General features: G+C 46.1%; 2 protein-coding genes and 1 long non-coding RNA gene across 4 annotated transcripts in view; 2 read left to right on the top strand and 1 right to left on the bottom strand.

Annotated features, from left to right (window-relative positions):
* Positions 1–26,438, top strand: part of LOC127477212 (uncharacterized) — a 629,249-nt gene that overhangs the window by 297,457 nt on the left and 305,354 nt on the right. The window lies entirely within an intron of this gene.
* On the bottom strand, positions 1,929–5,032 carry NKX1-2 (NK1 homeobox 2). The gene is made up of 2 exons (XM_051801223.1): positions 4,686–5,032; positions 1,929–3,723 (listed from the first exon to the last, which is right to left on the bottom strand). The coding sequence occupies exons 1-2, from the start codon at positions 4,915–4,917 to the stop codon at positions 3,155–3,157; spliced, it is 801 nt and encodes a 266-aa protein (XP_051657183.1). The 5' UTR covers positions 4,918–5,032; the 3' UTR covers positions 1,929–3,154.
* Positions 7,372–26,438, top strand: part of LHPP (phospholysine phosphohistidine inorganic pyrophosphate phosphatase) — an 80,366-nt gene continuing 61,299 nt past the window's right edge. The window contains exons 1-7 of one of the 2 annotated variants that reach the window (XM_051801225.1): positions 7,387–7,533; positions 7,979–8,072; positions 10,807–10,813; positions 19,615–19,802; positions 20,035–20,188; positions 22,613–22,676; positions 23,909–24,001. In XM_051801225.1, the coding sequence (XP_051657185.1) occupies positions 7,414–7,533; positions 7,979–8,072; positions 10,807–10,813; positions 19,615–19,802; positions 20,035–20,188; positions 22,613–22,676; positions 23,909–24,001 (720 nt within the window). In that variant the 5' untranslated portion in view covers positions 7,387–7,413. Of the gene's footprint in view, positions 7,534–7,978; positions 8,073–10,806; positions 10,814–19,614; positions 19,803–20,034; positions 20,189–22,612; positions 22,677–23,908; positions 24,002–26,438 lie in introns of both variants that reach the window. The other variant, XM_051801224.1, reaches the window with a different exon arrangement.

Genomic DNA, 26,438 nt, shown 5'->3' on the forward strand with positions numbered 1-26,438 from the left:
TCTTGGACCCAGAAGTTACTAGTAGTTTGGGCAGTTTGACACCAGCTGCTCCTACTGCCTGCTCACTGCAGACACTGTGAATACAGATGATGTGATGGGAATCATGGAATCATGGAATGGTTTGGGTTGGAAGGGACCTTAAAGACCACTTAGTTCCAACCCTCTGCCATGGGCAGAGATGCCACCCACTAGATGAGATTGCCCAGGAACAAAGGAGGCTACTAACTTCCCTATTCTCTCTGGAGCATTTCAATTCAAAGCTCTTTTAATTTAATATAGAGGCATTCCTTACTTTTCACACGTAGGACTTACTTGTGATTCCCCTTAACATCTATATTCAGCTGTGAGTAAAGTCAATTTTTGTCTACGCCTGAAAATATTGCACAAATCCGTATTCAGAATTGTTAGAGATAATGGATACACAGTGGGGCATTTCCAGAGGTGTTACCAGTGAGAATGGCCTAATCTGGGCAAAGTGGTGTTTGACAGTGGCTGCTGCTTCCAGGGCTGCTTGGAATCACAGCTGTAATAAGTGCCCAGTCACCACATCCCTAATGAGAAGCCAGAGATCACCCTCCCGAGCAACTCCACCTCGACAAAGCAGGGTGGGAAGGGTCTGTCCAAAGGGCTTGGAAGCATTTAGCCAGAAAAGCTCTGGTGGCCTGGGATCAGAGCTGGAAAATCTGCATTTCCATTGACATGCATTTCCCTTCCAATACTGTGCAGAGGTACAGGTCATGTACAGTGGGGACCACGACGGATATTAACTGTAATTAACTGTAAAAAATGTCAGGGAATCTGGGTTAGAAGTGACTAGACAGAGTGGTAGAATAAAAAGGCTGGAGTTTCTTGCGTAGGAATCCAGATTTCCTATAAAGTTAATGTGGCTTTGGAAAAGGCAAAATTACTGGCAAAGCAGAGCCTTGAAAGGTTTATGAACAGCAAAAAACACATCTCAAAGGAGGAGGCAATTTATACTATTTGTTTATTTTGATTTGTAACATTCCCTGGTTTTGTTTTTTTTTGCTATGCTTTACACTTCTTAAGGAAGAGAACTAATCATATGACCATAGGAGGGCACAAGTCTTTTTTACACCAGAGATTTGAGTACACTGTGGGTCACCAGCCATTTCATGCTCTGGGAACCTCTTAGAGTGACAGCCAAATGATATCAAGACCTGTTTTTTTGCATGCACAGTGATGGCAATCACAAGTAGGAGGTCACAAATAGTCAGGAGGGTTTAGGTCTGGTTAGTCCTAACTTGGGGCAGAGAAAATGGACTGGACAAGCTTGATGGAACACCTTTCCCTTCCTGCAGGGCTCGAGCTCTTAATTGCCCCCAGGCAGGCAGAACGGACAGATGGTTTGTTAGCAGTGGTGGATCCTGGTGGCTTGGACACCTGGGACTGCTGATCCACTGGCCAGAAAGGAAGGCAGCTGTGGATGTACACTGAGGGGCTAAAACAACCCCATCTTCTGTAACTCTGACTTAGAGATAAAAAGTTACTTTAATTAGCCTGCAAGTAAACACATTCATACAGCAGTTATGACTTCCAAACCCGTGACCTGAGGTGAACCTCATGTTCTGTTAATAGCTCTGCAAATCATGGAGAAGACACCGAGCACCTCCTCTTCAGTGTGGAAAGACAACTCAGGCTGTTTTAGCTGGCTGAAGCCTGCTCTTGTGGGTCTCACACCTCCATTCCCTGCAAATCTGGGAGTGGGGAAGGTGGTTTTTGCAAGAGATGGGTGTCCCATGAACCCTCTCCTTGCAGCCAGCCCAGAGGAGATGAGATACCACCCTCAGCCACTGACACGCAACACAGGGCACTGTCAATATCCTCAACCAGTCCACAAAGCAGACACTGCTTCACCCAAGTACAATTAAAAACAACTAAACAGGGAATAATTTAAAAAAACCCTCTTTTTATTTAGACCAACACAAGAAGAGCTAGATAGGATTTATGAGCTAAGTTTTTTGGTTGGAGAGCCAATGTGTACTTTAAAGCATCATCAGAGACCAAGAAGATACAGTCTTGAACACCATGTTGTAATAATTTGTAAAACTGCATGAGACAGATTTTTTTAAACCAATTACTTCCTGTCCATTCAGAGACAGATAAGCCCCCAGCTAAAATTCCTTTTCATTCCAGTGCTTGTAAAGATGAAGATGAAATATGATTTTCCTTCTAACAAATGCTCCAAAAAGCAAAACCAGAAAAAGCACATGTTTCTCTGTTATGGAAAATAGGTCTCGGCATGCTGCAAATTCTGCATTTTACTTACTTTCTACCACAAATGCCCCCTTCATTAAAGAAATGAATACTGTAGTCATTTTCTCAGATTTATGTTTTCTTTTCTGCCTCATTTGGCAGTAATGCTGTGTTATTACAAGAACAACTGTTCACTGCAAAAAGAATGATCTTTAGGCTTCTCATCCAAGACCTCTGAAGTCACTGGGAATGAACTGCAAAGAAAGACAGGGAGGCCGTGGACATGAGCAGCAGTTGAATCCTTTCCCACTGACCAGGCAGATTTTCTTCTTGTTGCCTGATGACACAGAGCTGCAGTTTCCTCCCCCTTCCCAGACAAAAACTCTCCTCCAGGTAGAGGCTTGCAGTTTTCAGAAACAGCAACAAAACGTGGGTCAAACAGGGTGCAAACAAGTCCCACGAGCAAATTCAGAGCCTGGGAACATCTTCACTGATGAGCGTCCCTGGGATTTGAAACGGCCACGTGCACCATCGTCAGGATCAGGATCACAGCAGTGGTAACGAGTGCCACAGCTCCCGAGCCCTCGAGGGTTGAGACATGTGCTGGCAAGCCAAACGGCTTTAACAATGAACTTGGAGAAGAATCTGGAGGGAATTAGTGTCAGGCATGTGTAAAGAGGGTTGCTTTTCCCATCTCCAACACCTATAATTACATCTCAAACGTGCTAATAAAATCCAGTGGTTACAGTGGGGTTTTTTTCTCTGTGTCAAAGTTAAGCATGCTGCCGTGACGCCTAAGAAAAAAAATCAACTTTCTTACACTTCCAATCGCCATGCAATCACCAGAAGCGATGACGGCTGGGTCAGAAGGGCCGAGGTGCGCTCCTGGCTCCCGGGGGCTGGGCTCGGGAGCGGCCCGCCGCCCCCCGCCCCGCTCCGCTCAGAGGTGCGGGGCGTAGAAGGGGCCGAGGTACGCGGGGCCGAGGAAAGGGGCGAAGGGGCCGGCTCCCAGCGGGAAGGGGGCGGCCGGCGGCACCAGGACGTTGGCGGCGGCGTAGGAAGGGAAAGTCTGGAAGGGCAGAGCGGCGGGGCCCGGCGGGCTGGGGCTGCCGCCGCCCGCCGCCGCCGCGGGGGATGCTGCGGGGGCCGCGCCGTCGGCGCCCGGGTGCTGCTTCTTCCACTTGGTGCGGCGGTTCTGGAACCAGATCTTCACCTGCGTCTCGGTGAGGCTGAGGGACAGCGCCAGGCTGAGGCGCTCGCAGACCGACAGGTACCGCGTGGCTCGGAACTTGTTCTCCAGGGCCACCAGCTGCTCGTAGGTGAAGGCGGTGCGCGCCCGCCGCGGTTTCCCGCAGCCCGGCTCCGCCCGCCGCCGACGGGCGCCCCGCGGCGAGCCCGGCTCCTCCGGCCCGGGAGAGGGCCCGCTCCCGGTCCCGTCCCCGCTCGGGTCCTCCTCGTCGCGGTCCTGCCCCGCGTCCTCGGCGCCGCTCTCCGCCGGGCCGTGCGGATCTAGGCGAGATGGCAGCGCTCGTCAGATGGAGCGCACCCTCCTCCCGTCACCCCTCCCCGCTCCGAACCCCGGGCTTCTTCTCCGACATTTCCCACCCCCACCCCCCAGCGTGGAAATATAAAGGCAATCATTAAAAATAAAATAAAAGGGAGAAAAACCCCGCCCGCCGTGCGAGAGGAGCCCCCCGAGCCCACCCCCACCGCTGTGCCACCGCATCCGCGGCGGGGAGGGAGGAGGCGTCGATATGGATTTCTTACCAATTAAAAAAGAAGTTATTAAAGTCCCCTTCTGAAGCGAAATAAATCCCCTCCCCCCTCCCCATCCCCGCGCTAATGGAGTTTCAGATTTGCGAGGGCCAGATCGATAGATGTCATCTATTAAAGGTAAGTTTTAATCGAACAATATTAGGATCAGGCCGGGGGAAGGAGGTTTGAAGTGGGCACCTGCAAGCTGCGGGCAGGAGATAGGCGGGAGTCGGTAATAGGATATCGATCACCAGGAGCTAAGGCATCCTCCGGTGGGGACGGGCTGAGCAATTACCCAGCCGGCCGTCCCGCGGGCCGGGGCAGCCGACCGCTCCCGCCCCGGGAAAGGGGTGCGCCCGAGGGCCGCCCTTCCTCGTGGACAAAAACAAATAAATAAAAAACCCAAACCAAAACAAAAAGGTGTGGTGCCCCAGTAAGAGCCGCGGTCCGTCAGGAGCCGGCACGGGGCGGCGGCGCGCCCTGGGATGCGCCATCCTTGTCGGGCGGTAGAGGATGCCCCGCACGCCAGGAGCCGTGGAGGACACACGGACACCGAGAACTTTTCCCTTTGTATCATCGAGACTTAAAATCCAGTTCCAGCCCGCCCTTCCCTCGCTCCTGCGGGAGCCCCGCCGGGCGCGGGGTGTCCCCTCTGCCGGCGCCTCCACCTGCGCGCCCCGCCAGCGCCGGACGGAGAAACTCGAGCGCGTTCCTACCATGTGCCTCTAGTTTATTCCTCCCGCTGCCGGGAGCAGCAGCGTCCTTTCCTACTTCAACTCTTCCCAAACTTTTCTCCCGCTCGCCCGAGCGGGGGGCGCTGCCCCAGCTCCCCGCGGCCGGTTCGCGTCTCCTGCTGAATTTCTGGGGATCCAGGATGTCTAAGATGGAGAAGGAGATTTTATGATGGATGGGGGCCGCCTTGGCCCCGCGGTCCGGGCATTCCGGCATCCCACCCCACCCTCCGCGCCTCCCGGAGACCTGCTGGCTCCCAGCGCTGCCGGGCGCGGAGCGGGGCCGCTCCCGAGCCGCAGCCTCGGCGCTGGCGGCGCGGAGTGAGCGGCGGGAGGAGGGTCGGGCGGGGAGGCGGAGGGGCCGGCGGCGGGGTGGGGGCAGAGGAGGGGGCAGCGCAGCCATTGGCACGCCGCCCCCGCGCCCCCTCCCCGCCGCGCTGGCTCCGCGGGGGCGCAGCGGGCGCCTCCCTCCATCCCAACCTCCCGGCGACGGGGCTTTCCCCTCGCCTGCCCCGGGATGGGAGGGGGGAACGCGCAGCGAGGTGGGCCGGGGGCGGTCAGGAGCCTGCCGGGTCCTCCGCCAGCGCAGGGATGCGGCTGCACTCGCAGCCCGCCGGCAGCTGCCGACCCCCGGGTCCCGAGAGCCCCTCGGCTGCTCCTGTCCCCCCACCCTACGCTGACACACCTGCAGGTCCCCGTCAGTGCCGGCCCAGCACTGATCCTCGTGTTCAGAGGGACCCAGAGAAGAGGGATGGCTCCTGCATCCCTCTGCTGCACCAGGTGGGCTCCGGGCTCTAAGCGCTCCCTCTGCCAGCGGCCACTCTGAGATGTGAAACTACTGCGTGGTCCACAGGGAGAAATGAGCAGCTTTTCGTTTGGGGGCAGCTTAGGATCAGTCTGGTTCAGACTTTGGACCAAACTCCTGCAATTCACCTGTGGTGCTCGAACTGTTCTCAGTGAGTAGGCAGGGAAACTGAGGCTTACCTGTGTTGGAGGAGTTCCTGCCCCACTGAGCAGCCCCCCAGACTAACCCTCCTTGCTGTGGGGGGAAGCACTTTGTTGTCTGGTCATACTTATAACACAGGGTAGGTGACAGCAGGCCAAGCCTCTGTGCACTGCCCTGCACCAGCCCCATGATCACTTCTAGCCAGCCCTGCTTATTAAAAACACACTAGTAGCATTTTTCTGTACATCTCTATCTGTTCAGGGGAACGCTTTTCCCTCTCCTTAGCATTCCAGCATTGGTTGGTACCACAAATCACCAGACTGATGAAGAAAAAGGCACCCTTCAGCCAGGGAACCCTCAGTGGGAATCTGCTACTCTACCTGCTTTTATACTTAGGGAAAGATGCAGAGCACGGGCCTCTTCCTCTTCACAGGTGCCTCATCAGAACTGGGCTTACACATTATTCTCAGTGCTATTGCAAAGGCCTTAAGATAGGCCTTAAGATAACAGGAGAGCAAGAAGATGAGATGATGATGTGCAGGGTGATGTGATTACAAGTAGCTGTCGTTGTTAGTTATGTGGTGGCAGCATCCAACAGCCCGTTTGGCCTCTGGGATGGGATACCACAGGTATGTAGAAGCAAAGGGAGCTCTGGCCTGAGGAGTTCACACTCAGAAGCTACAGGTGGGTAAAGCTTGGTTTTGGGAATGCAGGTGGTAAAGAACTGGAAAAAACAAATTCATCTGATATATTTCAGACCACAAATACTTCTGTTAGAGTTGTTGGGTCTGCAGGACCTGAGAAGGTAAATTGTAGCACTGAGATTATTTTGTGAGCTAGCAGACATCTTCAAATATCATCCATTTAACACCTGTATGCACAGCAACCTGCAAACACACACACACACACACGTGTGGAAAGGCACATGTGAAAAAGCGCACTCAGGGATTAGTTTTAGTACTCTGAAGTTGGTCCGTTTCCCAGTTCAAGCATTAAAATTCAGCCCGAGTGCTGTCTTCAAATTGCTTTGATGCTAGGTGGGTTTCAACCCTGACCTGTCCTGACGGCAAGTGATGGCTGTAACAAGCTGTGGATCAATATTCATAGCGGGTGTCCTGGACTGATAACACTATCCAAGACAATGTTCACTATCGGTGCAGACAGCTGAGATATTGCGCCATTAGTAATGTTGTTTTAAATAACCTGATCCGTTTCTGGGTCTGTTTAATGAATTTCACAGTTTAGATATAATCTTTAAGGAGAAGCTAGAGGCTATTCCAGAAGCGGTGATGCAAATCAATGCTGCCAAGGCTCCTCTGCTTTCCTTAAAACAAAATGGACTATAATTCCACCGCAGCTCCTTATATATTCTGGGGGGTCGTGGCATGCTATTGATGGTATTAGCAATGAGAAGGTATTTGAGAGAAAACAGTGTTATCTGTAAAGTTGGAACACATCTGATAAAATCTTATCCGCGATGCAAAATTCTTTATATGATGAGTCAGTGTTTTTGGTTTGTTGGTTTGGTTTTTTTTCTCGGTTGTCATACGAATCACAGAACGGCTCGGGTTGGAAGGGACCCGAGATGCTAGGGTTCCTAGGGATGCTAGACCAGGTTGCTCCAAGCCTCATCCAGCCTGGGCTCCAGCGCTCGCAGGGCCGAGGCAGCCGCAGTGTCCCTGTAGGGAGCTCGGGGTGAGCAGGGGCGGAGCGGAGCCCGGGACTGCATTTCCCGGCAGCGCCCGGCGCGGGGCCGTGCGGGCGGCGATGGCGGGCTGGGCTCGGGCCGTGCGGGGGCTGCTGCTGGATGTCAGCGGGGTCCTCTACGACAGCGGGGCCGACGGCGGGGTCCCCATCGCCGGCTCGGCCGAGGCCGTGCGCAGGTGGGTGCGCAGCCAGGGCTGGGGCTGGGACGGGGGTCCGCCCGCGGTGGGGCGGGGGCACCCCCGCGCCTGGGTTTGGTACCCGGGTGGGCGGTGGTCACCTTCGGAAGGGCATTTAACTCCACCGCGGGGAGCGTAACCTCGCAGTGCCGCGTGTGAAGTGCCGGACAGGACAGCAAGCGGGACCTTTCGGGGTCGCCTTGGTGTTTTTTAGGGTTATCGAAGGTCAGGGAGCCCGCAGACCCTGGGCTGTGTGGGTAAGGAGCGTGGAGCGGCGCGGCAGATCACACCGTGCTCGGGGTTGTGCTCGCTGTCGTCAGCGCACACGCAGCAGGGGCAGGTGATACACGAGAGGTCTGACGCTGTCCCCGGCAGTCGTGTTTAAAATACTGCACGCACTGGCATGGTGCTTCTGCAAATTGATTAACTTTGCTCTCAAATTAGCTGAGACTTCTCGGGGAAAACTTGCAACCCAGCAGACATGGAGAATTTCCGTGCCGGGGTTAATGATTGTCCAGCTTGGAAGTGACTCCAGAGCAAAGTGTGGTTGGGATGAGTTAATCCCTGTGCCCACAGGTAGGGGCTTCTTTCCCTTTTAGCTGGGTGATGCAATCCATGTCACACAAGCCAAGTAAATTTGATTTAAGCAACTTGAATTAATTAGGTTGACTTGCCAAGTGTGTCTATACTGGCCCTGCTGGACCAGAGGAGCAGGATGGGGCCAGTGACTACAACTTCATTTAAAGACAAGTATTGATTGGTGTGTCTGCCCTGCTGGATGAGGTTGTGGGTTTGTATAAGAGGCTTTTGGCTCTACATTGATGTTTCCCTAACCCATTACAGAAAATCCAGGTCCATTTCAAGTGGCAAGTGCTGGAAAGGGCTTGGAGCAACCTGGTCTAGTGGAAGGTGTCCCTGCCCATGGCAGGAGGGGGAACTAGATGGACTTTTAGGTCCCTTCCAACCCACACCATTCTGTGATTGTGTGCTGCTGTGTGTACCCCGTTTGAAATGTTTTAAAAGTCTAAATTCTGAACCCTGAAAGGTTGGCAGCTTGGTTAGCACCTGTGCAGTTCTGTCATCTGGAGCCACTCAGCACACACACAGTTTGTGGTGAGTGCTTTATTGAGCAGGAAAATATGCAAGAAGAAATATTGAAAGCAGTAAAATTAATCATATGAGGTTAGTTAAATATGTGCCTAAATGTTTGTGGAACCAACTAGAGAACTGGAGAAGGTTCAAATGTACTAGCAATAACAGAAGTCTTTGCTGTTTTTTTTTAATAATAATGTCTTTGTTCATACTTCTTGAAACACATGTAGCAGGCACAGAAAGTGTCATCAGATGAAGCTGATGAAGCATCTCCAGGATCAGTTACCAGTGCTGTCAGAGAGCAGTGTTTGAAGCAAGATTAAGGCTTATGGAGGCTCGTGGCCTGTTTGTGATGCTCAGCTGGCTGGTGGAAGCTGCAGGTGCCAGGACAGCCAGTGGGAGAGCAACACTTCAAGGGAATTCAGTGATATTGGGCAGAGGGAAAAGTTGCTTCTATAAAGACATTGTATGAGAGTGCTGTGGCACCTGGGTCTTTCAAGGAGTTGCATGTGTGCAGTGCTTAGCATGGAACAGCCCAGATCATAGCCAAGGCCTCCAGGCATGACCAAATCAAGCATAAATAGCAACAACTGCATAATTACTGCCAGAGATCAGATCATTCCTTTAAAATTCAGGACATAGTCAATAATACCTGTGTTGTGGTTCACTGGATGCTTCTGATATACTGTTTTTCCCTCCTAAGTTTTTAAGCATCATTTTCTGTCGGGTTGCAGGCTGTCATTTAATAACCTTTGTCACTGCCTTTGCTGAACCCTCTTGCATGGAGGCAATGTAAACTGCAGTTTAACTTACAGCAGTATCAGAAATATGCTGATGAAACAACAGTAAAACTCTGGCCTTGGGCTAAAGAAATTATGGGATTTCTCTGGCAATACTGGAAATGTCTAAGCCCTTGTTCCTCGTTATTTGCAGAAACCCCTCAGCAGCTAATCTGACCTGTCTGCCTGTCTGGAAGGGTTTGGGGGGGTCTTTGAGGCAGGCTGGGAGATGCAATCCAGCAGCAGGCTCTGGAGAGCTGCACTGGGAAAGTTGATCTCATTTGGTCAGGATTTGGTAAGCAATGGAGAAGCAGCAGTCATAGCTGTGGGAATTGGGGACAGCAGAGTGGAAAAGTGACAGGAAGGAAAAAAAAAAACAAACCCAAACCACTTTGTTCAGGTCATTCAATGTAACTGGTTAAGAATAATCATTTTCCTTGGGTAAAGTCAAGTAGCCTTATTTATCTGCCTATTAGGTTGGTAATTGTTCTAGCTCACACCATTTAAAATCTTTATTGACTCATTATCCTGTTGCCAGTTGGTCATTAATATTTGTCTCTGCGTCACAGTACAGCTCAGTGGTTTCAAGCAGATGGATTAAAGCTAAAAGGAGCTCTTTTTAAATTAATTTCTTTTTTTTCTGTATCAATTAAAAAGTCATAATTGCGGATAGCTAGGAACTTGATAACTTATTCAAATTGACATGGTCTTTTGCTAGAAGAGCTGTTTAAAATCTTTCAGTGCATATATATGTCCAATAGGAGCCCTAAATACCATTTTGATAACTCATAGTACAGATAGGGACTCTGACAAAATGACTGCTGACCTCTTCTTTTCAGACTGTCTTGCTACATCATCTCCCACACTATTACAGCAATTAACTTAGTGTAACAACATATAGTACACTCCAATAAAAATGATAAGCAAACATATTAATTTGTCATTGGTTTCATGTGACTGAAGCCATTTTAACCTCTTAAAACTGTGTTGGCTGCATTATTTCTTTTGTTTTCAGCCAAATTCTGCTCTGCAATTATTTGAGTTGGTGTTTGAGGGAGTAGCAATGGAATTTCTGCCAGCAGAATTTGGCCTGGTTCATATTTATGGTGGCTGCAGGGAGGGTGCTTCCCTCTTGTTTGTTTGTTTTTAGCTGACAGTACAGTCAGATGGAGCAGAAAAATGACCCCAGAAGCTGATGGACACTGAAACATCCTGAGCAAGATGACATTCAGTAACACACTTCCCAGTGCTGTAGAGACCCTCCTGAGGAAGGCATCAACAGTCACTATCCAAGTTGGTATAACCTGTGGTGAAACACTAAGTGTAACCACTGGGAATGCTTTATTAATTGCTAATATACCCACATCTCTGATAAATTTATCCTAGGATTCAGTGTGCACTGAGAGGGAGTTGGTGAATCAGAGGCTGAAAGGATGAACCACAGAAGTATTTGTTGTACAGAGCAGACCTTCTGCTGCACTCAAGTGGTGAGGTGAATGTAGATCCTTCCTATTACTCAGCCATCCCATGGCAGCCAGACCTTACCCATGTGCCAAAGGGTGTTGGCACCCCTGGTTTAACCCAGGAACCACCGTGCCAGGAATGTCTTTAAATTCTCCAGAGACTCTTGCTCTTGACTTTAGATGGAGATATTAGAGCAGTGGATGAATAAAAAATCCAAAAGCAGCTTGATGAGATTATTTGTCCCTTTAAAACTTTTAATCCATAACATTTCTTGATTGTTTAATTTACTGTGGGATACATTTGTTGTTGTTTTTAAAAATCCTTATAACAAAGTTAGACACAACTCTTTTCAGTGTGTGTGGTTAACTGGCAGATGCCGTGGAGCAGATCAGAAAGCCCATGGACAAGATCAGAAAGGTGACTTAAAGGCTTGTCCTGGAGCCAGCCCTAACAGTGCCTCTGTGTTTGTGCTCTTATTGTCTTAATCGATTTACACAGCATTGACACGAGGTGAGCTAGTCCCTTTTTATCTTACAAATAGCAGGGAGCTGGTCTCTTACAAGACAGAAGGTGGTTAAACATCCATAAAAGATGCTCAGCCTGTGCTCTGGCATTTGCATTTACAGCTGTGTGCTGATAGTGTGTCCATTAGCATATCCATATGAAAAGCACACAGTAGTTGGACATTTACAACATCCTGTTGTTGGGCTGGGACGGTGCATCTGTCAGCACAACTTTCCACCGAGTCCTTTAGAAGAGCAGCGGAAATCTGGGGAGCGGGGAGGCTGTGGAGCAGCTGGACAGTCCCGTTAAAATAAAATACCTGGAGAGTCTAACAAGGCGAGGATTGCGAGGAGAACAAGCGGAACTGGGACTGTAAAGCAATTCAGCGCGTGGGGGTTCGGGTGGGACAGTTGGGAGCTCACAAAGAGCCCTTTGGAAGTGTGTGTGCCACAAGGAGCAGGAAATCTTTGTTGTCACAGAAGATAACCCAGGCGTGGCTTAGCACAGGCTGTGCAGAGTTTCAAGGCTTGCCGTGCCTTCAGGAGGTGTGATAGCAGAGGAGTTGTTTCTGTTAGAAAGAGATTTTCAAATAAACTACACCAACTCTTGTGTATAAATATCTTTTTGTTTGTCTTTGTAGTTGACTCTCTTTGCACTTTCTGCCCGTGGATCCTGAAGAAGGGTAGGTGTCACTGCCCCTTCTGAAACAGTAGAGACATAAAAAGATGAAGGACTTCTGTGTTGTCATATGGCTGTTCCATGGCAGAGCCAGAAAGGGATCCAGGAATTGTTCCTCAGTGGATGCAGAGTTGTCACAGCTCCACTCTGGTCTCTAACATCAGCTATGCCCTCAGTTTTTGAGAGCAGTGGATGTTCCTAACCCATACTTGTTTTCCTAATCAGCAGTGTTCTTTTTTTTTTTTTTTAAAGATCTATGTCCCTGAAGTTGTGGGTACTCATGTGCTGTCTACACAAATTGCATGAGTAAGTGCTTGCACTTTTGGAATTTAAACATCATTAAGCTTTAGGGTCTGAGAAATAGAAATAATTCTTTACAAACAAGTGCTGTTTGTATACAAACTAAGAATTCAACCCTGACAAGGATAACTTTGTTTTGACTGAATTTTTAATGGAGTAAATAGCAGCTTCAGAGGCAAAAAAATCTCAGCTTTTCATGGAATCACAGAATGGTTTGGGTTGGAAGCGACTTTAAAGATCATGGAGTTTCAACCCCCAGCCCTGGGACCCCCCTTTTAGCACAGAATGAAAGCTACTGCAGTATCATTCACTGTATTGTCAATACAAATATTTTGCTTAATACAAATAAATATATTCATGCTAACTGAATGCCCAAAGGTCTGATTTTTTTTCCCCTGACAGCTTCAAAGTGGAGATTTACCAACTATTTAAGCTCTACCAGAGTTTACTTATTTACCCACTTGCACTGTGGTTCAAGTCTTTCAGGTGTAATACATTAAGCTGATTTGGTAATCTGCAGCAATTAAATGCATCTCGTCACTGAATGTAATGGACCAGAGATATTTTTCTTATATTCTGCTTTGTGCTTCCTTTCTGCAGATTCCTTTCAAAAGTATGTGTTGTTTTTATTGAAGACTTAATTCTAGTTTACACTGTTGTGCTGTATTATTGTCTACCCTTCTGTTCAGGGAGGTGTACTGTGATTTATGGTGTCAGATAATTTGTGCAGTAATGCTGGTATCCACCTGTATTTGTTGGCCTTTTTAGAGATTTCAGGGCTAGGTGGACTTTGTGTTTGTTTTGATGTGCAACATCCAGTTTTTTACCCCTGAAAAATTCCATATGACCAAAATACCTAAATAAAGACATTGGTGGGTTTTTAAAGTTTTCTTTTAATTACAGTTTAGTGATTTTTTTGTTTTTAGTTTTTGCTGTCAGTGTCTCAAAGTGGTGTTTCCAGAGTGTGTAGTTTTATAACTGTACCTTTCCTTATGTCACCCTTGCCCACCCTTAAGTAACACTGACCTCTTCTCATGGCTCCTTCATATGCACCTATTAATCTGCTTTTATTCATGTTCAAAGGTAATGCCCTCCTATTTTTTAATCCCTTTTGCAATCCCTCCTTTGGATTGCCTCCAAATTATCCACTTCTATATATAGAGAGAGGTGAGCCATATGGATCTCGAGAGGAAATTGTGCTCGTGAGATAGCAGATGTAGAGATGAGTTTCAGACACAAGAATGCAAGAGGGAGTGGGGCCAGACAGTGCTGTGTGTAAGGATTTGTCAGGCCAGCCTTGCTATATGGAGCAGAAAGCTGGATCACCAGAGAATGGGAATTTTAATGAGCTTGGCTGTACTTGGGACCAATGACAGGACATCAGTGAATGGAAGCACCAGGAGATCAGGGGACAAAAGTAGCATCAGAGATGTGACAGCAAGATTTAAGCAGTTTGGATGAGCTGTGATGGCAGAAATCAGAGGAATGGAAAGGTTTGGGCACTGGGATAGAGAAGGAACAACCCAGGTTTCATCCACAGTCCTCATTGCACACACCAAGTGAAAAAAACACAAGGAAGTTCAGTGTTTCTGTGGAATTAGGAGAGGGTTGTGCCGTATAAGGATGGGTGAAGGCACTTATGGCTGGCCTCCTTCAGGCTTCTGAAATAATTAGTGTTGTTTCAGAAGATGAAATTAAAGGTGAAAAATTGCTGCTGTTGAAATCACCACTGGAATGATGGGAAAGCAGATTTGAAGAGAAAATAGAATAGATTATTGCCACAAATACACTTTTTAATGTACTCCCCCCACAGGCATTTCCACAGCTGGGTTATCGCTGTCAGCCAGAACCCTTTTGCATCCTCAGGCCTGTGTGATGATCCCATGGAGGTTCTCCTGGGAAAAACTTGCAAGATCAGCTTCAGAATTAGCATTGATTTGTAAACATAACATGATCTGACACTTGGATGTAACCTGTGCATTATGTAGGCTGGAAGAGGGAGTTTTACCTTCTCTGTAGAGCAGTGCTGACTTTTTAGGTGAATTACTCCCTGGAAGTGGCACCAGAAAAACATCCCATTGCCTGCTAGACAGCTGTGTCAGAAGGCACAGGAGATTTTGATCCCTCCTTGCCCTGATCACTCACCATTCTGTGGTCTGGATGAGATTTTACACACTGTTACCCAGACTGTTGAGGACTAGTACTGACTTCTTGTTGCAAAACCTGTTTTAATTTGTCATTTTGAGTGTGTTTTTTACACGATGTCTAAAGCTACATCATGCTCTGTGGTTTTCCATCAGCCAGCCAGGCTAAGGAAGTATAAATTTCTGCTCTTTTCAAGCCTTCTTCTGTACTGACCTTGTAACTAGACAAGTCATTTCTACTTTTGATCATTATGCTTAGTTTTGTCTCTGCTCAGCTTCATGCCCTTCTGACAGGAGATGTTTTTTTCCTGGAGCACCAGCACCTTGGCCCTTGCAGAGGGCAACAACATCAGTTCTGCCCAGGTGGGAGGAAGTCCTGGTTTTGTTTATTGTTTGGTTACAGGTAGATAACTCTCTGGTGCTGTTGATTCCCTGTGTTTCAGACAAGGTATGAGAGTGCTGGCAGATTTATGCTGGAGCACACTGGTATTTGTCCACTGATGCAAAAGACTCAAATAGGATAAGTGCTTAGCATGCTTGCTTTTAAATTGAGAAAACCTAAAACACTCTGAAAAACCAAAAGCAGGATAAAAGGCCAATTCTGGAAATCTCAGAACTAGTGCTCTTCCAAAGCCCTTTGAAGTTGTTGTTGGATAGTTGCCAAGCTCAGGCTTGTTGCCTCTTCCAGGGTTTTGCTTTCTGCCCCCCCTGGCCATCTCCTCAGGACCTGCTGCTCCTCCTGCTCCTGTGTTAGGAAAAATCTTTGTCACGAAAGCGTCTATCCAAAATCTGAAGTTTCGCCTTTTACCATGTCCTTAGTTGCTTCAGCCATGTACAGTACAATGTGAATTTGAGGAGTGATGGCTTCCAGCCTAGATTCCAGGACCAATGCTTTTCCTACTGGTGTCACAACCTTTACATCATCTGAAAGAACAGTTTTTTGTGTTCTGTGTGCCCAAAGGCTGCCCATAAAGGTTGGCGAGGGCAGTTGGCTGAGTCTGCACAAGGTCAGCGAGGATGTCTAATAATTGTCCTAACACTTTACCTGTTATGGAGCAATAATGAGAGTTTTTTTCATTATTTTCGGGTGAGTGAGCCTGGCAGATGCTGACAGCCAGCAGATGTGTAAAGTTCGAGGTGATTTGTAAGGGACCGGCTCATCTGACGCATGGTAATTGCATTGTGGGACATTGTCACTCAGCCTCATGTCCTGCTCCAGCAGGATGAGGTAAAGGTCAGTTCAAAGAGCTGCTGTAGTGTGAGGGGCAGCTCAGGGCTGAAATTAAACCCCTCATATCCCTCTCTTCCCTGTGCTTGTGCTCATGGTGTGCCTGGAGTGGGGTTGGTGCCCCAGGTCTGTATTTAAGGTTTGGGTTTGGGTGTCTGAGGGGTTGTTTTGATCTGGAGGGGGCTTAAATCCCTCCTGTGGTAAGGCTTAGAAAAAGACTCCTTACTACCTGTTGGTGTGTTAGTTTGGTGTTCATCTGTCTGCTTATAATTTTGGGTTTGGACGTTCTCTGTAGCTTCTCTTCAGTGCCTGTGTGCTGTGCACTTCCCTGGCAGCCGGTGCAGAGCTGGTGCTGGCACAAAGCTGGAGGGGGACAGCTGGATTTTCTATCTGCTCCCTGCTGCCCTGCCTGCTCTGCTGTGCCCTCTGAGAAGGGATCCAACAGGTTGGTGTTGCCACAGAGGTGCTTTTAGCTGAGTTTGCCGTTTGTGACACCCCGAAAGGTCAGAAGCTGCTCTCCCTTCAAGTTCAGTTTCACCTGTTTCTGCTCGTGGGCATTAGGAGTGGTGTGAGTGGATTTGATCCATGCTGAGCCTGTGGATGGCCCCAAACAGGGATTGAGAGGCAGCCTTGGGATGTCACAGCTGCCTGGATCATGCTGAGTCCCTATGGCGTAAGCACAGTGCTGCCTGTCCATGTGCTCGGCTTGTGCTCGAATCAGGATTGATTCCTGGTGCTTATGGAGTTGGAGTGGGATCTTTATCACGGCCAGGATGTATGGAAGTCAGCTGAAGCCTTGATTGACTGGGTTTCCTGGGTGTGCTTGCGCCTCTGTAATAAAACTGCTGAGAAATCTGTAATACACTGGAGATCTTGATAAAACGTGTGTCGTGTATTTCGTCTGCTGGTGCCTCATTCTTCTGTACCTGCACTCATCTAATCCCTTGCTCTTTATCTTATAAGACATCACATTACAAATCTTGTTCTTTATTCTTCTCCCGACGTCCCCACACTTGCCAGCGCTGGAAATTGCAGTAACTTGATCTGCACGTGCTTCCAGAGGTATGAACAGCAGGTCAGTTCAGAGCCTGGAGGTTTCCCATTAAACTGGCCAGCTCAGCAGCCATGCCCCCAGTGCAGTATAGACTCACAGAGCAAAGCATCTCCCCTGTCAGACAGAGACCTTCAAGCCACCTCTTTTAGTTCCTCCTGGTGCAAAACCTGCCTGACCAGGAAAACTGAAGGAGAGTTTTGCTGTAAACACGACTGCAGCCAGGATTTCCCCCATGTTGGTAAAAGCTCTCCCTAATTATTTAAGCTCTGAGTTAATAGTTGTTTGCTGATGTGTGTTTGCTGATACTGAGCATCCAGGGATGGATTCATCCCAGTGTGTGTGTGTGTAATTATGCACACACCAGCAAGTGTGACTGTTCCATAAAAGGATTGACAGAGAGTAGCAGGAAGTCTTTTTAGGGTGCTCACTGGGAAGGAAAAGGTGGCAATACATTGGAAAGATATTTTTGTAGAAATAAGTCTCCTCTGGAGTTTTTGTTGATTTTTCTTTTGTTTAGTGTTCTGGGATATTTTCAGAAGTCCTTTTCACATAGACTCCCATTTTCCAGCTTGGTCTAACACTCTGTAGACCTCACCTAAGCATTTCCTGAGCTGGTTTGCTGGGGTGATAAGTGATGGTGGGAGTTGGGGATGATTCCAGACTGCTCCTGCTTTGGTCAAGCCTTTCAGAAGTGTAACTCTGTTTTTCATCTAAAATGCTGAGAAAGAACTTAAGTTTGTAGTACAGGAAAAGTGAGTCTTTGCTTTCCCCAAGCTGACCTGTGAGGGTGTTTGTTTGTCTGTGCAAGTCAGTGTTTAGCGTTGTTCTTGGATTCGTGTTGTTGACCTTTAAGAGGAGAAAGAATAGATTCTCATTCAACAAAGTTCTGCTTCCAGGCACTTGTGATTCATGGGATTTTTTGTTTTCCCCAGGACTGTGCAGATAGGTTTTGCATTTAGAATATTTTTTTTAACCGTGGCACACTCTGTTAGAGTTCGTTATGTATCCAAATTACACTGCTTTGCTTTTAAACTCCAGCTGAAACCGTGTCTCGAATAACAGATGTGGAATACTGTCATCTCACTGTCACACCAATTGTTCATTGTTCTGAGAAGGTCACATCATAATTCATTAACAATAATTATTCCCTGGGTACACCCTGCACTTCTTCACTCAATTGCTTCATTAACTTGTGAGTGAATCTCACATTCAGTGCTCCAATCAATGAAGATATATTTATAATGTACAAGTGGATGCTATTAGTTACAATATATTAACTGCCTAATTTAAAATAGAAAAGCTATCTTTATGAAGGGCAATTAACCACTAAGTGTAATTGATAATTCGCATATCTATGATTAGGAAAGACAAATAATAAGAAAGAAATGAATCACCAGCGTTATGAAAGAGGACACTGGCGTGCAGTTTTAATGAGTAGAAGGGCCTCTCTGGGTCAGGACCAGATTTCCAAGAATCCTTTGACAGAAAGTTCGTCATCGGATGCGTTGCCTCGAGGTGGTTTTGGTGTTTGAACCAACCAATTGAGGTCATCTTCCCTAGAAAACAAACCCAGCATTATTTTGTTGTCTTGAGAATCAGTGCAGGGACTTTCTTAATAGAAAAGACCTTTTTCATCCTAACAGAAAGAAAAGTAATAATATTTTAATAAGAATTTATAAGCCTAGTCCCAGATTTACCTAGGTATCTGAATCTGCATGAGCTCAGGTCCTCAAAGACAATTATACACACCTTCACATGAAATCTGACAAAAATTACGAATTTTTATATATTGAGGAGCTGAGTGACAGTCCCTTAGGCAATTTTTTTTTTTTTTTAATTGTGGTACATTTTCAATGCTTCTGATTTTCCATGGCCACTTTGAAATACGTCAGGTCTTCAAATAGCTGAAAACTCGAAACTCATCCTTTCAGAAATGGCCTTTTGGTGACCAATAGGTCATCACAGCTTGGGTCAGGAAAAAAGCCACTCAGAGGGAGAGGACTTGCAGGAGATTCACAGAATCTTAAAATGGTTTGGGTTGGAAGGGACCTTAAAGATACTGTTGTTCCACCCCCTGCCCTGGACAGGGACACCTTCCACTAGACCAGGTTGCTCCAAGCCCCGTCCAGCCTGTCCTTGAACACTTCCAGGGATGAGGCATCAACACAACTTTTGCAGAATACCAGTCCTTGGCTCTGGACACTTGTGGCCATGTTTTCTTCCCCTGAGAAACATTTATTAATGAATCAGTTGAACTACCATATTTTTCAGGATTACCCACCAAGTAACAGCACAGGTGTTTTATGAGAGATGTAACGACAAAAGTAACTGAGTCCATGCCAGTGTTGCTGCAAGCATCACTGCAACTAACCTCTCACCTGCAGTCTGCAGAGGTGCCAAGCCTTGCTGTTGCCTGCAGCAGGTGATCAGTAAGTGGAAAGGTGAAAATCCAAGTTAAGATGTCAAGGGCCAGTGGTATCACACCAGCTGCTGCTGTGCAGGTGTGATGGCATCCATGGACCAGTTTAAAGGAAAGGAACTAGACTGAAGTGTTTTTATGTGTGGAGGGAGTGTGTGCCTGACACACTGGGGTATTCTGGGGGTGGTGGACATCCCCTGTGCTGCCTGTCCAGCTCAGCTCTGTACTCCAGAGGGTACACAGAGCTACATGCTCTGGCAGCGGCTCTGCACGTGGAAACTGCAGCTGCAGTGCCCAGAATCAGTATTTTAGGTGTGTCTGCTCCCGTTCTGGAGTATCACCTTAATATAATCTTTAGCAAAACTGGTGCCCTGAGCTCGTTTTCCATGCCCAGTTCACCCCTGCACCGCTCTCCCTCCCCAGGATCAAAGCGTCTGGGCTGAAGCTGCGGCTGTGCACCAACGAGACCCAGGCCACCCGCGAGAACTTCGTGAGGAAGCTCCAGGGGATGGGCTTTGACGTGTCCGTGTCCGAGGTCACGGCCCCAGCTCCAGCAGCCTGCCACATCCTGAAGGAGCGAGGCCTGAGGCCACACCTGCTCGTGCACGACGGTGGGACAACTGCAACACGTGCTGGGACACCTGGAGGGGTGGGAAAGGGTTTGTTTGGCTCTTTGTCACAGGGCAGATGAGGGTACAGGAGCCAGTCTTGAACAGGGAGGTCTGAAGAGCAGTTGATCCAGACTTAAAGGAAAACACAAATCTGAGGAAACACCATCAATTCAGTGGGCTCTGAAATGGTGAGGGGTTTGTGATTAGTTTTCTTTTTTTCCTCCTTCTGTAGATCTTGTGCCTGAATTTGCCGAGATCGATAAAACAAACCCGAACTGTGTGGTTCTTGGAGATGCAGCAGAAAACTTCACCTATGCAAACCTTAATGAAGCTTTCCGGGTTCTGATTGGGATGGAGAAGCCTGTCCTGATCTCCCTTGGAAGAGGGTGAGTTAAGCTCTGTTTTTTCCCTCAAGTCTTTGTATTTTTAAATTTTCACCAGTGTCTTTAATGGAGGCTAGAAATTGGTGTGGGCATTCACAGTATCAGCTTTGAAGTAGTTAATATGTTTGTCTGGGCTGAGAGTCTGATCTGCTCAGATACCTGTCAACGAAGAGGACTTTTGTTGCTTTAGGAGAGCCTCTTAAAAACCCACAGAAATAATGGAGAGTTTGGATTATGATGTGTGCAACCCCCAAGAGAGTGAGTATTGCAAGAGGCCAGCAGGATTTTAGGCATTGCTTGTCTTTTTGTCTTTGCTCCTGCAAGATCTCAGAGGTGAGAAACGTTGGTTTAACTGCTGCCTGTAGGCTGAACTGAATATAAATGATTTTTAATAGTGAAAGAAACCCAAAAATCCAACAGGCCATGCTTGGATAAAGGGCTATTGGTGTAGGTCTCTGATGCAGTTTGATGCTTTTGGTGCTTTTGTAGAGACAGATCCATATTTTTTATAGTTTGAATATCAAGCAATATTTTTAATTATTCTCTGTCCATTAAAGGTAAATTTTGATCTCCTGCTTTCACATACAGGAAAAATCCAGTCAGCAAGTTTGAATGTTTTCCTAAAAACAGTTAATTTATATGTGTTCTGAGGTTTTTAAACAGGAGGTTATTAATGCCAGTGCTGAATAATGCCAAATCCCAACAGCCTTGCAGGAGTCATTCTTATCTGTTGTGTGATGCATGGGCTTTAAAAAGACTGGGCACGTTTAGCTTGGGGAAACTGTAGTGACAACTTTTCTCAGTGGTTCAATAGACCATAATGGGCATGAAAACCCTCCATAGTTTGTAGGTTATTGATCCAGCTGGGTAGAACTTATCAGTGGGAAGGAGCAGTTAAATTCATTGTGTTGCCTCACCTGACACTCACGCTCTAATCCTACAGCACGGGTGAAAAATCCTTACTGCTTCTCAGAAGGATAAGGAGAAAATGTTGAGCCCGCAGCAGAATGGCTGATGTGCATAAAATAACCAGGTTTTGTGTTATGTAATATCATCTTTCAGAAAGGAATATAGAATCAACCTTTCTTTAGGAATTGTAGTGTGTTTAATGCAAAAAACGCCTTTGTACCCTGTGCATATAAAAGTTTTTGTTTGGTCATTTGTTGATATAAATTAATTAAAACCCAGACTTGTTGCTACTAATTTTAAATATTATTTTTCATGTAAAAATGTAGATTTTTTGGATATTCAGAGCTCATTTTTCACCGTGACCTTTTCCTTTAATGATTGATCATTTAGGTAATGTGACTATGAGTTCTCTGGTGAGTTCTCTGATTTGGAGAAGGGAGATTATAAATTGCAAGAATTGTTCACCTGACTACAGAAGCCTTGTTGATGCAAAGGGCCATATAGAAAACCCAGCCACCAGTCAGCTTTGTTTTTAAAGTGCAGAACTGGCACAATTGGATGGATCTTTGCAAGGTGGGCAAGTAGGTTGGTTTTGGTCGAAGTTTTAGTTCATTCCATAGAAAACCAAAGTGTCAGAGTCACTGAAGCAGAATGCCCTCCTCCTGAAAATGGAGTGATTTACATTTAGCATCTGTTTTGGGCTGAGAGTGGGAATTGGCTTTGTAATTTCTTCTGTCATGCCACTGTCAGAAAATTAAGCTGTTTACGCCAGACTATAGAAGGTTAATGGCTGTTCTAGCAAAGGTCAAGTGGTCATTTTAAAGGAAGGCTATGCTGAATAATCGAAAATGGCAGAAGGATAAGGCATAAAATCTTACTGGCTGCTCATCCTACCTTTTTTTTCCTTTCATATGGAAACCTGTCTTTGCTCTGATCAGGAGAGCTTGGAAGACCTACATTAGTGTGAATTGCTGTTCTAGAAAAACACTGTAAAGATAATATCTAATTTCGTAAGCTTCATGGCAATAGGGCCATTTTTAGAAGGAACAAAATATGGCTTAGAGGGCTTTCTTAGTCACAACAAACAGTGCCTTGGCTTTCCTCATGTGGGAGGTGATGGTGCTCAACTGTTTGGGGTCTCCTTCTAGATCACTGAAGGGGTCACAGATGCTGGTTGGTGCCAGCCTTTTATCTGCCAGGGGGTCTCTGTCACTGTGCAGGAAAACACTGGACACGTTCATCCTTCATATGAGCTCCTTGAAATCCCTTTGAACCAGTGGAGTTGTGTCCCAGATGGGCATCTGGTCTGAGATCTTTTCCCCGAGCATTGCGTGGTGCTGAGCCTGTCCTTTCCCTAATTCCCGGTGCTAAATTAAGGCTCTGGATTTTCTGATTGCTTGACTTTTTGTTGCAGCCATATGGACACCCATAAAGGCAGAGAAATAATAAAATGTGGTTTCTTTGTGTTTAACTGCCAACGTTTTCATTTCATGGGAACTTTATCACTTCCATTTCCAGACGCTACTATAAAGAAACCGATGGTCTGAAACTTGATGTTGGAGCATATATGAAGGCATTGGAGGTATTTTATGGCTTGAATTATGCTTACTCGCTCTGTGCACCTTGTTAAAAGAGTAACTGGTAGAAATATGGGCCATCTTCTGTAATTACTCACCTTGGTGGAGGGAGTTCCCCCAGATAGGGAGACTCATTTGCTGCATTCTAAAGATGGGCGGATTCATTTGTTTTCTGCCTTTGTTCTTTTTATTAATTTTTTTTTTTTTTAATTAAAATGTGAACTTTTACCGTTGTGGCACCTTTTTTTTTGGAAGCGAGGCCCTTGAAAGGAGGAGCAAGAAAAGGAAAACATGGAATGTTGTCTGCAAGATATCCAAGAGAACCTGAAGAGGTCCATTTTATGTTTGGTGCAGTGTTGTTTTTGACACAGCCCTTGCCCTTGACAGTTTGCAGCAAAAGGCCCTTATTCAAGGTCAATCCTGCTTTTAAGCCTGATTAAATCTGTGCAGAACCGGAACCTGACTGATAAGCCAAGGAGAGAAGGAGAGAATCTTTATTTTCCCTTTTATAAGCTTGAAGAGGGATTAAAAAAAGTACATAGTGAATGCAGAGAATAAGACAAAACAGGGTAATAAATAAACACAGAACATATATAATGTCTACTTGTGTACTTATATAACATATACTTGTAGCAATTAATTTGTACTTGTATACTTATATAACATATACTTGTAGCACATTAATTTTGTGTCTATTTGAGTTTGGGGGGAGAGTTTTTGCCTCCCAGATTAAGTTCAGGCTTCTTGTCTAGGAACAAACTAGATACAGGTGTTTTGGCATAGCACTGATATTTAGTTGCAGGAAAATGTAACTTTTCAAATCTGGCTGGTCACTTGAACCATTAAAATTAAGCCAGGTCGTTGAAGAAACCCTCTACACCTTTTAAGGCCCTCCGGTACTTCTGATAATTTCATATAAAGGATATTTGTTATGTTTCTAAGAGTGATGCTCCTAAAAAAATGTGCAACACTGGAGCTGAGTTTGGAGACTGTTCCATGATGGAGGATGTAAGAGATTTGTAATTTGAGATGTTTCAAGAAGAATTTCTTTCCTGCCAGAGAACTTCAACCACTTCTGATATCCAAATTCCCTGATGTTTAACTTCAGCCACTGATCCGTTGTGTTATTTAAGGGCAAAAATCAATAATCACATAGTTTTTGTAACTGGAATTATGGAGTTGAACAAATGCTTTTCCAATCAGCATTTTTTTGTGTTTCTCTCTTCTTTTTTTCCAGTATGCTTGTGATGTTCAAGCTGAGGTAGTGGGAAAACCATCAAAAAGGTTTTTTGAGTCAGCCCTGGCAGAAATGGGAGTTCCAGCAGAGCAGGTAAGGTTTCAGATGCTCTGACCACGGGCTGTGCCATACATTAATGCCCACTGATGCATTTTTTCTGCTTTGCTATAACTTTGGAAAGCTACAGAAGAGCCTGAAGGGAATGTGACCAGGAGGGCATGGTAAACTTTGGGTGGATATGCAAATATTTTTTCCAAATGCAGTGTGTTACATATGGTGCAGAGAGATATTTATATTCAAGATCTTCCTATGAACTACTTAAAAAAACCCAAATGAATAGAAAGGAATAGTTGTTGAAAAAATACTGCAGAGGGTAAAAACCTATGTTTGCTTATTCTGTCAAAAATGTGAAGTAGACAAAAGAGAATTGACAACCAAGAGGGTAAATGCTAACAGGTTGAATTTCTCCTTCCCTGTTCATACTTACCACCCTCCTGGAAGGTGTGACATAATTTTCTCTACCTTTCTCAGGGTTCTTTTTAACTTCCTGCTGTTTCCCTTTTTATTCCCAGTGTCAGTCTGTCTTTCTTCTGGCTTGTGCCCTCCACACCTCTGCTCAGTTTAGAGCCTTCCATCCCTCCATTCTCTGCTGTAGTTTCTCCTTCCACAACGTTGTTGTGTTGTGCTCTCATATTCACCTTCCTCCCAAACCATGTGGTTCCAAAGAACATGCACTTCTTTTGTGAAATTCCTTTATTTGGAAGCTAAAGAAAACAATACAAAAGAACAGAAGTTAGGTTTCCCAGGGAATCATGGAAGAATTTTTGCCGAGAGAGGGGGAGAGAGAGAGAGAGAGAGAGAGAGAGAGAGAAACTTGGAGACTGGAGGCTGCAGAACAGTGGAATTGAAGCCAAAATGTTATTTTTTTTTCCTTTAGTGTTGCACTGATTACCTTTCTTTTAGTAAAAGGAAAGGCAGAAGTAAAATATTTTATAATTTTGCTGACTGACCCAAAACCTCCTCCTGTATTACTGGCTTTCCAGAAACGTGCTGAATGTGTGGGGCTTCCATATACAGCCCATTTCCCCCCCTCTCTGTAGTTGTCCCCAGTTGTCTCCTCTTTATTGATTTGTTGTTATGTCACACAGGGCATAAGGATGAGTATGAGATGACTCACAAACAGCAGTGAATTACAACGTAATAATTCCATCAGGGGGGTTTGGGTGACATTATAAACAACAGGAGCAAAGTTTGGGTGCCTTGTAGGTCCCTCGAGCCTGGAGATGAAATTATGGCCCTGTAATTCAGTATGTGCTTGAGTTGTACTTTATTATAGAGTGGGGAGATGGAAAAGACCTGGTAGACCATCTAATCCATCTCCTTCTCAGTGCAGGAATGTTCCCTGCTCCACATTTATTAATGTTTGGTCCAGAGTAGTTTTCAGTGAGCCAAACACCCAGGCTGCTGTGAGTACCCCAGGGACAGTGTTCAGGTTTTATGTGCAGGCAGCTTTTCCTGAGATTCATTGGAATACTTCCCTTTTAAACTGCATCTCCTTATTTCTAGTTTTACTCTAATTAACAACAAATAACTTCTTGCCTTCCTGGCTGTTTTCTCTCTCCAGTTATCTGTAGGCTTTTTATCATTACAGTAGTTGTCTTTTACTAAAACTGTGTGGTTTAGCTCTCAGCTGCTTCCCTCAGTTTTGTCCCTCTGGCTCTTTCCTGTGCTCCCTTTGGTTTGTCCACATCTTTCCAGTTACAAGATAACTCAGCTTGAACTTAATATCCCAGTTACAGCCATGGAAATTATTCAAACCATTCACCCAACCAACAAACACCCAAATCCTTTTCAGCCACAGAGTGGCATTTGGAAAAAAAAATAGCTGGAAACAAGAACAAAACAAAACAAAACAAACAAACAAACAAAACAAACAAAAAAAAACCCCCAAAAAAACCCAAAACCCACAAACCACCTTGGATGCTGTTTGTGTAAATCACATACATAAAGGTTTGTGTTTCCTTTCTGCTCATATCAGAAATGATTGGTTTGCAGGAGTAGGAGGGAAGGTGTTATTCCTGAGTTTTCTATTCTGGTAACCCTGCGTAGTGGCATCCCTTGTCCTTTTTCCTGGGCAGAGAGGTGCAGTTTTCCTCAGACACTCTTTTTCCCAGCTCATGGAATGCCAGGACCATGTCAGCCCATGGCAGTGAGGGAAGGTATCATTGCAGGGATGCAACAGCAGAACTCCTGTCTCAGAAAGTTTGTCCTGGGAAACAAATCTCATTTAATGCATCACCAACCTGGTAAAAATGGTCCCACCAGAGAATGGTCCCTGTCGGCTTCAGGAGAATTTGGTTTGGGTACAGAAAAGCAGAGATTATTTATTCTTTTTCCAACTTCTCAGTGCTTGACCTTGCAACTTTAATGTTCTTTTGGGAAGGATTTGCAGGCTGGTTTAGTTCATGGAACATAATAACAAAACCTCAGTATATTCAGTTTAAAACCTCAGTATATTCACTTCAGTAAG

The sequence above is a fragment of the Manacus candei genome, unplaced genomic scaffold (genome assembly GCF_025592945.1).
Source record: "Manacus candei isolate 608988 ecotype Guabito, Panama unplaced genomic scaffold, ASM2559294v1 h1tg000050l, whole genome shotgun sequence".
Taxonomy (NCBI): domain Eukaryota; kingdom Metazoa; phylum Chordata; class Aves; order Passeriformes; family Pipridae; genus Manacus; species Manacus candei.

What these genes read in the sequence shown, in the direction of transcription:
- NKX1-2 (XM_051801223.1), bottom strand. Translation starts at nt 4,917, where the DNA reads ATGCCGGAATGCCCGGACCGCGGGGCCAAGGCGGCCCCCATCCATCAT. An exon ending in GAATAAACTAGAGGCACATG is followed by an intron (nt 3,724 to 4,685) that starts GTAGGAACGCGC and finishes CATCTCGCCTAG; the next exon opens with ATCCGCACGGCCCGGCGGAG.